At 34.5% G+C, this 11,110-nt stretch overlaps 1 protein-coding gene across 2 annotated transcripts; it reads right to left on the bottom strand.

Moving 5' to 3' along the window:
- Positions 1-276: 276 nt before the first annotated feature.
- Positions 277-10,852, bottom strand: LOC144962736 (L-2-hydroxyglutarate dehydrogenase, mitochondrial-like). Of its 2 annotated transcripts, XM_078895942.1 has the most exons (9): positions 10,626-10,852; positions 8,079-8,209; positions 7,019-7,170; positions 6,551-6,682; positions 5,685-5,885; positions 4,648-4,815; positions 3,742-3,899; positions 2,376-2,507; positions 277-1,935 (listed from the first exon to the last, which is right to left on the bottom strand). In XM_078895942.1, the coding sequence occupies exons 1-9, from the start codon at positions 10,754-10,756 to the stop codon at positions 1,740-1,742; spliced, it is 1,401 nt and encodes a 466-aa protein (XP_078752068.1). In that variant the 5' UTR covers positions 10,757-10,852; the 3' UTR covers positions 277-1,739. The 2 variants fall into 2 exon arrangements, with proteins under 2 accessions (XP_078752068.1, XP_078752069.1); XM_078895943.1 differs by lacking the exon at positions 6,551-6,682 and having other exon boundaries at positions 1,560-1,935.
- Positions 10,853-11,110: the final 258 nt, after the last annotated feature.

The raw sequence follows: 11,110 nt of genomic DNA, 5'->3' as shown, positions 1-11,110 counted from the left end.
AAAAACAACAAAACAAAACAAAAAAACCCTCGAACTTTTTATACCAAAACGCAGAGAAGGATTCAACACATGTCACATAAAGTTAAAAGCATTCCTCATCCACATGCATCCCTAAAAATGAACATAACCTGTACAAAAAACCCCAAAAACAATTCCCTCTATATATCTCTTGATAGAGATTGTACCACCCATATCCTCTTTCTTAGATTACTCTGTACATTTGTGGGATTTTAAATTATAAGAAACAGATGGCACATTATTAATTCAGACAACATATTTTCTTAGAAAAATATTTCAAAATTTATTCATTTATTCTTTTCTATAACTTGCATATAACGCCATTACTGTTACACAAAAACTTTCATGAATCAATGTGACATGAACAAGGATTATTTTTCTCAAGCATCAGATCATTCTCAAATGTCTACTACACAAGAATTTCCCTGAAGTTCACAACTCTCTGAACAGGAGAGCGATGGTGTATTGGTATATGCACACATTGTACTTATTTGGGACTAGCACACCTCAAGCATCCGTACAAATGAAAATTGTGCTCCCACCAGTATGTTAGCCAATCGGGCAGATCTGGTCAAAGTGATCAAACTACCCACAGCCAACATCTGGTATTACACTGTAGGATGGTGAGACTGAAAAGTTGCTTTGACACAGTCAATCTTTACAGTGTTGTTTGATAGAGAAAGTCTTAGGATATAGGTTATAAGATGTTGCTGTTGCTGCCTCAATTCTAAAAACCTTTATTTTTTTCAATTTTTAATCAGACCAAAGAACCCTAGTGGTGAAGGCACAATAAGAGTATTATAATACCTCGTGAATATGGACATTTTTCAGCATTCTACACTATAGGCGATTAAATTCCTTAACTCACTCAATCCTAGAAATTCCTGCTATTTTTCAAAATCGAAAAAAAAAAAAGAATTAAAATGTGCCTGTACCTACATGGATTGTTATATTCTACCACTAATATGCAAAAACGAATAACATTAGCTTTGATAGTACGCCTATAATTTGTCTCAGAAAAATGTAATAAATAGGCATGGGGTAAAAGTAACCCACGTAAACTGCGGATATAGTTGGTGTTAGGGTTGAGTGAGTTAACTCACTTATAAGGTAATTACCAAAACATACTCCGACATGAAGGGACTTTGCAGAAAATTCATTATGAAGGCTTCTTTTAAAAGAAATCAAAATGACAGAAAATTCAGAGAAGATAAATGGTTGACAAGAAAAATATTTTTAGAAATCAGAGATTTAACTTTGTGGATTTCATTTTCAGGGAGCTCAGATCCAGTGAGAAAACTAATTCAACAAAAATAAGAACAATCAGTGGTTTCTCGTGTCTTTTTTCTTTCTTTTAAATTAACTTGGATAACTGCACCTTCCAGTCTATGAGATATAAAAAGCTCTGACACGTGTCACTGTCAACATTTGCATTGGAATGTCATTACATAAAATAGCAGGAAAATCAGAAATCAATTGTAAAGCACTTAGTTATCAAAGTAAAGAAACATCACATTCTTGTATAAAAAGTAAATTAAGCCTTTGTTTTGAATTTACATAAATAAATTGGAGGAGTGGGGAGGGTATGCTGGAAGTAACTTTGAGACTTTTGATTGAGACGACTTGCGTATTGTAAGAAAATTATAACAAGATCTTGCTTTGTAAAGGTAAGTAAGATATTGCAGATATTTGCCCACACACATTAACAAAGACACGACCTATCAAATTTCAAACTGTTTCTCAGCTTTATCCGCAATCATTTCAGCTATAGCCAGAGAGGAAGTGGCAGCTGGAGATGGTGCATTCCGTACATGCAAGATGCGATTTGCAAGCTCGCCAGTTCCACTGTCAAATATAAAATCATCCACCAAGTTTCCCTCTCTGTCCAATGCTTGTGCTCGCACACCAGATGGGCCCCTGTAAAAATAAATAATAAAATGAACCAATATATTCATATCATTAGTTTTATAACCCATTCCACAGACAATGACAATAGTTCAACAATTAATCAGTCACTGGTCACCTTAAATATAACCCTTTAGCCAAGAAGTCATTTTAAGTTGAGGATATTGCTTGGAAATTTATTTTTCGTGAGCTTCATCACTTTTACAAGGTTTATTTATCTATTGATTTTAAACATGTTCCTCTTAAAATTCTGGGCAATGCGAAGAAAAATAAAAAATGTGTAGCATATCTTTAAAAATATTGAAAACATTCAGTTCTCCTTCAACTGGTTGGCAACAAATCTAATTTGATTCAACAGGCAATGTTGTCCCTGATACAAATAGTTTGAAGACAAAGATAGTTTTTTTTTCATATATGGTAAATATCTGAAGAAAAGTACAATCACAACCAACCTCATAACGTCTTTGAACTGCAGTGATGGTACAAATTTTTGTAATTGTTTGACTTGAGCTCTGATATAGACACCTTTATACATCTCCTTGACTCCATATGCAAAATATTTAAAGGCCAACTTTCTCAAACCCCTGTGAAAAAAGTATATGCAATTTATATCACCTAATTTAACATTTCCTCAAATTTCAGTCCATTCCTTGGCAGACCATATTGAACATTTTCCTTTCATATTGTTAAAGTACGAAATGTACTCATTCGACATCATTTTAGCACACACAAACACAAAACACACACACACACGCGAATGAAGACATTATATTAGTTTCATCACTCAATTTAGGCCACATCTGTACCTTAAAAAAGTATCTGCATAGCCTATTTTAAAGAATTGAGTATGAACTGTACCCAAAGTGAAAACAAAATTTATTTAACAAAGTAACGTTTTTATGAGGTCATTTTTGAGCCATGGGGCCAATGGAGCAATAATTATTTTCTGTGTGAACTGAGCAAGTTGGCAGTAAGAATTATTTGTTGTCCTGTGGGCAGGATGCTGGCAATTCAAAAAATGTGTTCTGACATCTATATTTTTCCAACCCACCTAATCATTCCTGAGTTTACAAGAGGGAGAGTGAAAAAACCCCAACTATCCCATACCCCTCCCCCCACCTCCCTAAAAAAAAAGAATCCCCCCAAAACAACAAAACAAAACAAACAAAAACAAACAGAATCGAAAAACCCCCAACCTCCCCTCGTCTCAAAAACACACAAAAACAAAAACACCCAAAATTTATGAAACAAGGAGGTGAAGGTGACCTGTGGACCTTTTGTATATTAATATTAGATACTTCATTGATTAATTAGCGTGAACCTACTTTTTGGTCATGAGCTTTGCTGTATTATTTAAAACTCCCATCATTTATCCAAAATATGATAAACAAAAAGGTAAAAAAAATAGATTAGGGACAAACAATCTAATAATAAAAATGTATGCAGACAAACAAATACACACACATCCATTCACACACAGATACACAAAAGAAAAAAAGACCCAAAGAAAATCAACAGTCCACAGTGAGCTATTGTAAATGTTCCTTGTCCTTGCCCATTGCCCAAAATAGCTTCGAAACCCAAAGTATACAGTAGTGAATAGAAAACCTACATTTACAAGAGAATTATGGTCAAAAAAAGTAAATTAAATCATATTTCTTTTAAAAACAAAACAATTTATTGCTACCCTCTAACATTGATTTTTACTTGATAAATTGACGATTTCTATCCATTAACGATCTAGTCTGTTAACTTTTCAGGACGGAATAACTTAATCCATTACAAGTCTTATATTCAGATCACACAATTTTCATTTACCTGAAACTAAGAGAATCAAACAAATCTGTGGGGCTGATCTGAAAGTAGCCATATCCTTCTCTCTTGAATGCCAGGACAGCATTTGGGCCCAGCCAGACACTCCCATCCATACGGGGAGTAAAGTGGACACCTAAAAATGGAAATCTTGAGTCTGGAACCTTCATAGAAAAAGAAAAAAAAAAGGAAATGATGAAATTAGATTCCATGAGATTTTAGCAACAGACAGACCAACTATCAATTAAAAATTCAGCTGTTGTCTGTTTCAATACACTCCAACGTCATGTTTTAAAGAACCTAGTTGAAAATGACGAGACTTTGGAAATATAATAACAACAAATCCGTGTTTCCCATTTCATAACCTGTCGGGAATAACGAGACTACAATTCAAGCCTTGGTAATAACTAGAAGACAGATAATGTGACTGTCTTTTCCAATCAATTTCCTGTTCTTACTATTCCAAACAGAACTTGTAAATGTGCAAACAAACAAACCAAAATAAAATTCATGTGCTTGCTAGAATAATACATCAAGTGAACATTGCTCTTTTCTTTCTTTCTTTCCTTAGAAATTACGCCAGTAAAGAATTTAGAATGTGGTCTTGTGATATGACACTCACTTTTGGATCAGAAGGTTCTGGGTTTGAGCCCCACTTGGGGTGTGGTTGAGTCCTTGGATAAGGCTCCTTACTCACATTCTCTCACCGTACTCAAGTGTAAAATAAGTACCTGGCCGTTAACAGTGGTTGTCTCTGTCAGAAAAAAATTGTAATATTGCCTAACAGGCATCACATCTCATTCTACATATTTCATGTTGCTGCTTGTAAAGCGCTTTGAGCACATTTAGTGGATATTGTGTTTTATAAAAGCTCAATTTTTTTTGTTGAATTACAAAACAGAGACTACTTACAGGGTATATATTTCCATTCACCATATTACTCTTTTCTGGAGACAAAAGAAGATATTCCCCTCGGAATGATACAATTTTGGGTTCTGGCTCACAACCTGACTTTTCTGCTATGCGATCAGAATGCAAGCCTCCACATGTCACTACATACTTGCAATTGACTACAGAGTTCTAAGGACAGAAGAAAGAGAAGCAATATATATATTTTTACATTATAACAAATTACATTTTTTTTCACCCAATATTGTAAAAAGAAAAAAAGGTAACAAAGCAAAATAACAACTATATTGCTATTTAACTTAAATCTCCAACTTAATTACTATAATAAGAAATAGGAGACAATGAGAGATAAGTTAAAGTCAAACTATAAAAAATATTTAAACCTCTTTCTCCAGTTTCAGTATAAGCATTAAAAGATGACAATAAAGACTCGGTGAAAGACATAAAAATTATAACCATATTTAACCTAAACAGGGGGTACTGATAGCTTAGTTGGTAGAGCACTTGCTTCACATGCAAGGACTGATATTGATTTCGGGTGAAGTCAGGATTTTTTTCTGACCCCCCCCCCACCCTGTCCATCCAGCAGTGATTGGGTAGCTGGGTCTGTCAGGCATGGTAGAAAGTACTTTGCAATAGGGGGGGGGGACGTCACAATTAAAACAGAAACAGGAAGATTTTTAAAAATCTTATAGGTGTTGTTGAATAAATTTTGAAACCATAGATAGCGCAATAAATGACTTAAAACATTATAATTTATATGAATCTTAATTCATGTTATTGATATCATAATTACTTGTAAGCATAATTACGCATCAGAAATGATTTTGTTTATTTAAAGTAGCTAATTCTTAAATGGTCCATTTCGATAAGAACCATTTGAATCTATAAAAATACTACCTAAAAGAATGAGAATATGCTACTTTTTCATTCTATTAATGCGCCAAGTAAAATAATTATTTTTAAGAAGGAAGTGGGTTTGCGGAGTGGGTTGTATTTTGTCTGTTTTGTTTTTTTAAAGTGAAAAACTATTTACTTGCCTGATCAGAGCTTTCAATCTGAACAGGGTGAGAGAGACCCTCCTTGTTTCCTTCACTGCTTTCAGCCTTGATGCTGAATTTGTTGACCTCAAAATTTGTGTATACTTTACCCCCTCTGTTTTCAAATTCCTTTCCATAGAACTTGGTGACCAAACCCCAATCAATGATTCCGGTGTGAGGAGAATGGATTGCTTTCAAGCCCTGAAATTGAAGGCATTTTATTAGTTTCTTTCACTCATTTTAGGCCATAACCGTACATTGAAAAAAATTATCTGTATAGCCAAATTTATTAATCATAGTAGCATGTTTTATCATAACATTTTGAGCCATGAGACTTATGAAACAAGAATTTGTTTTAGTGTTGACTGCGTAAGAATTATTTGTTGTCCTATGGGCAGGATGCTGGCATTTACAAAATGTGTTTGGTCAAATACATGTCAATCTGACCCATCTGCCCAATCACTACTGAGTTTCAAAGAGGGAGAGTGGAGAAAAAAAACTCCGAATAAAAAACAAAAAACACCCAACCCACCTCGCCCCTCCAAACCCCCCCCCCCCCCCAAAAAAAAAAAAACAAACAAAAAAAAACAAATAAAAAAACAACCAAAAACAGAACAAAACAAACAAACAAAAACAGAAAAAAACAAGACTTTTAACAAGGAGGACACCCGTGGATCTTTTGTATATCAAACACTTTATTGATAAATTTACTTGGCACTCATATTTGATAATGAGCTTTGACTACATTCCTTTAAACATGCAAAATATACCATAAAAGAAAAGCAAAAAGGATAGAGTAAGAATGAACAATGTAAAAATGCAAATGAATAGACATCAAAAGATTATCGAAATAGGTAGATTCATACCACACAGTTTGGTTCAATGTCTTTAATTTCATCTGCACCAATCATCTTGATATCTTTCACGTTGTTTTTTATGCCTCTCTCCATCAAGTTTTCTAGTCTCGGAACTTCATCAGGTTCACTAGCCACTATCAACTGTTCGATATAAAAAAATGCCACAAATACTGATAAATTCAAGATAATAATAATAATAATAATAATAATAATAATAATAATAATAATAATAATAATAATAATAATAATAATAAAATAAATTAAAAAAAAAAAAAAAAATTATAATAATAATGAACTCTAGACCCTCGGATATAATGGCCTTTTCCATCTTGCCATACGTATTGTTTCTTGTATTCAAATTTTTCTGAGAATTGATCCTCCTTCCTTCCCATTTTTTATGGTGTAAGGTCCAAATTATTTTCTTTCACTCAGTAAGTTTAACAATAATTAAAAAGTTGAAAAGTAGTTTAAAAATACCTTTCCACATTTCTTGTAAGGAATTTGATGTTTATCACAGTACTTGTACGTCATCTCCAAGCCTTTAACACAGAGTTTTGCCTTCAAACTCCCAGGGACGTAATAAATACCTGCATGGATCACACCACTGTTGTGTCCACTCTGATGGGCAGCTGAAAATTGAGGGTAACAGAGTTTGGTGTTTTCCTTCAGCAACAATAAACTGGTAGTATCGAATACAGAATACAATTGACATTTAAAGTATTTGTCACATGCAATGAGAGTATTAAATCCAACCTGATTGTGCTGTTTAATCCCAACTTAGTTGACTGATATTGTCAATTAAGTGCAACTTTTCTGAACAAACTTTATGCACTTGATTGAAGATTTTCCTCGTTGTAGTTGAATCAGACTGCCAGAATTGTTATTTATATCCTGAAAATAATTTATCTGAGGCTGCACTGTGGCGACAGATTTTCACTAGTGATTGAGTAAATTTTATTGTGATGACTATATCATTATAATTATAACATTCACTCGTTTAGTATTTAAGGAACAAAATTGAATACTAAATTGTATCAATTAGACTCTAAACGTTAAGGTCACACTTAGTTTTGTGTGTCGGTACGTTATATCCGGCTGGTGGATGTTGTGAGTAATTTAACTTAGTGCATAGCATCGATACTTCTTACATTTGTTCAAGCAATGTAAACCATTCAAATCTACATTGTGAACAATACATATTTATCGGTATCATGAAATGAAAACATAGTATCATTATTTAACTTTTATGATTTAGAATCCTTGGCACTTATTTTCAGTGTCCGATCCAGCCTAACATAAAACCATCATCTTCATCTTCATCAACAGCAACACACATAGGCTGCAACCACACCCACACAAAAATGTTAGGGGAGCAAAGACGAAGGACGACGCGCCCTTATTTGCATATGTACACGTCTATGAACGAAGACATGATCTATGTGCCTACTCTTTTTCTTCTGCATTTCTTTTAAAGATCTGATATGTTGATACCAGTTACTTCAGAGAAATAAAGTAATATCAAACAATATAAACTTACCAAGTTCATTCTCCTTCTCGACCACAGCTAATTTGAGATTTGGATGTCGCATAATAAGCTCTTGAGCAGTTGCCATGCCAACAATGCCACCACCAACAATGACCACATCATACTGAGGAATATCTTTGTGTCTACATAATGAGATAAAATTAATACAATCTGCCATGAGGATGAAAACTTTGAGATGTTATTCGCCATATATGTGTGTCGTACTTTAAGCTAAATTTCAACACTACATACAACTGAAGAGATGGTTTTAACTTTTAAACATTATGATATATGGGGTTAAGTGTACCGTGTTACCTTACATTCGTGATCCTTTTCAAACTCACAACGTTAATTTTTAAGGGCCATAATTTAATTAAGGGTAGAGGCTAGGGAGACCAAGATTTTGGTCTCCCTAGCCAAAATGGCTCGCTTTGGCTAGAGAGACCAAGATTTTGGTCTCCAGGCATAAGCGTAAAACTATTTTCGTTGATAGAATTGTTTCTTTATGTTGAAGAGGCAAGTTTTTTCTTCTTTTATTTATTGCTTGCCTGTTTGTTTTTGTTGCTGTTCTTGCTTTTTATTTTATTTTTTTGGCTCTTTATAAACACACCTCCATCCCCCTCCCCCCACCCCAAACCAAAAAATGTCAGAAAAGAGATTGCAAGTTATCGTCCGGGTGCCCACACAAAATTAAATTAAATTTTTTAAAAACAATATTTTTAGATTTTTGCTAGGTTAACCGTGTATTCATTTATAGAACTGCATGTTGTGAATTTTTTTTGGTGTTTTTTTTTTTTTGGTTGTTTTTTTCTTTTGTTTTTATTTTGGGTTGTTTTTTTTCTTAATTTTATTTCTTTCTTTCTTATATATTGGTTTGTTTTTAGACCTTGTAGCTAACATTATTATCATAACCCCCCCCCCCACCCATCCCCCTTACGAAATTTATTTTTGTACTCTTCTTTTTTAAATTTCAATTTCGGCATAATAGACCGTGATTTTTGCCTCCCGAGTAAAGTCGGCGGCTTTTTCTCTTTTGATCTCGTATCATGGTCTCCTTTCAGGGCCTTGTCTCCCTTGCACCCAACATCTCGGTTGTTTGTGGATCGCCCCCACAGACTTCAATAATATACAATAAACAATTCGGACTCAACGTACAACTAAATTCTGTGAACAGAGAAACTCCCTCCCCCCCCCCCCCCCCCCCCCCCCCGCCCTCTTTTTTTTCTTTTTCTTCTTTTAATTGACCTTAGTGAAAAAACTCTTCTCAAACGAACTTATCTCAGACTCAGATCCAACGAACCAGTGGTATAGGCAGACTAACTTTTTAAAAACGTCCCTATTTTCTACTGAGACATTTAGTTGAACTTCAAAAAAAAGAAAAGAAAAAGATCTGCTGTAGGCATCAGCTCACAAGAAACAGGGAACGATGATGGAGTGGAGACTACCTCAGGCCTCATCATACCATGTGTTGGAGGTGGGACAGGGTCAGTGTCATTTAATATTAGATAATTGTGCATATGGATCTCGGTCCACGGATAGAAATTATAAACCTATGACGGGGGAAGGTGGGGGGCACAAACGACGAACGTGTTGGGCGCAGGGGAGACCATGATACGAGATCAAAGAGAAAAAGCTGCAGCACTTGGATGATGTTTTTAAAACTATCCTATTTTCTTCGTTTTTACCGACACTGATGTGATCTAAACGTGTTGCAAGCGCCATAAAACCCTTTACAAACAAAGGCTTTGTATTCATCGTTGTACTGCATTGTACTTAACAGTAAGTACCCCCCCCCCCCTCAGAAAGGTACCCGGATTTTTTTTGGAACTACATAAGAGAAAATTGAAGAACAAAGAATAAAATGAAAATGAAAATAATTTTTGTGTTGGGCGGCTGATAACTCTCTCTCTCTCTGAAATAACAAAAAACAAACCAAACAAAAAAACCCCAACAAAAACTGCCCTCCTCAACATAATTTAATAGTACAAGAAACAGTTCCATTGTTTTGTGTCGGAAGACCAAAATCGTGTCTTCCTAGCAAAAATCTAAATATATTGTTAAAAAATAAAAATTAAATTTTGTGTGGGCGACCGGCCGATAACTTGCAATCTCTTCTCTGACATTCTTTTCGTGTGGGTGGGGAGGGGTGATTGTTACCTAAAAAATAACCCCCCCCCCCTTTTTTTTTTAAAAAGAAGAAAAAGAAAGAAAGAAAGAAAGAACAGCAACAAAAACAAACAGGCAAGCCATGAATAAATAGAAGAAAAAACTCGCCTCTTTAATATAAAGAAACAGTTCTATAAAGGAAAACACGGTTTTACGCGGGGGGCCAAAATCTTGGTCTCCCTAGACACTTCCTTATAATGAAGAATATCTTGTCTTTTACTTTTATCGATTACATTGTAGCAGGCGATTTTCTTTTTACATTCCTCTCACAGAAATGAAGACAAATCACTTGTCAAAGGAGCGGAACATTTCTACCATCATCGTCTATCAAAAGTTAAAGATAAGTTTAAAGTAGAGTCAGAGTAGAGATGGAGTGATGTCGATCACAATTACCTGGCATTTTCAGTTGATAGACACCTGACAATCTGTGAGGAGTCAGAAGTACACGTTTTTAAAAGTCTTCGAGCTGATTTTTTGAAGATTATATTTCGGGCACTTAGCCCAGCATTCAGGGGAATGGACATAATGATTGATAGTTATCAATACTATCAATATCAAGTTAGTCGAAGGCAACTGGAGAACGATGGTGAAAACGAAAGTAGAATAGCTACGTGTTTATGAAAGAAGTGGGCGTTCTTATGTGAACTTTGACCTGTCAGGAAAGATGACTCCTACAATATTAATTTTGTTGCAATTATTGAAGTTCTCTCCCTTAGACCGTGTAATGTAAATCCGCGTCCAAGTAACTGACTTTGCTGAATTAAACTTAAAATTCTGCGCAAAACAAACAAACAAAATACAAAAATAAAAATAAAACATTCAAGAAAACCCACAAAATTAAAACAAACAAAACAAAACAAAAAGCAATAAAAAAAAAA

Source organism: Berghia stephanieae, chromosome 1, assembly GCF_034508935.2.
Source record: "Berghia stephanieae isolate SIO BIC M18660-M18661 chromosome 1, UCSD_Bste_1.3, whole genome shotgun sequence".
NCBI classification, from domain to species: Eukaryota; Metazoa; Mollusca; class Gastropoda; order Nudibranchia; family Aeolidiidae; genus Berghia; species Berghia stephanieae.
Note: the sequence above shows the minus strand (reverse complement) of the source record. Positions and strands in the feature narration are given on the sequence as shown.

What these genes read in the sequence shown, in the direction of transcription:
- LOC144962736 (XM_078895942.1), bottom strand. Translation starts at nt 10,756, where the DNA reads ATGTCCATTCCCCTGAATGCTGGGCTAAGTGCCCGAAATATAATCTTC. An exon ending in CTATCAACTGAAAATGCCAG is followed by an intron (nt 8,210 to 10,625) that starts GTAATTGTGATC and finishes CTCATTATGTAG; the next exon opens with ACACAAAGATATTCCTCAGT. An exon ending in CGAGAAGGAGAATGAACTTG is followed by an intron (nt 7,171 to 8,078) that starts GTAAGTTTATAT and finishes CTCAATTTTCAG; the next exon opens with CTGCCCATCAGAGTGGACAC.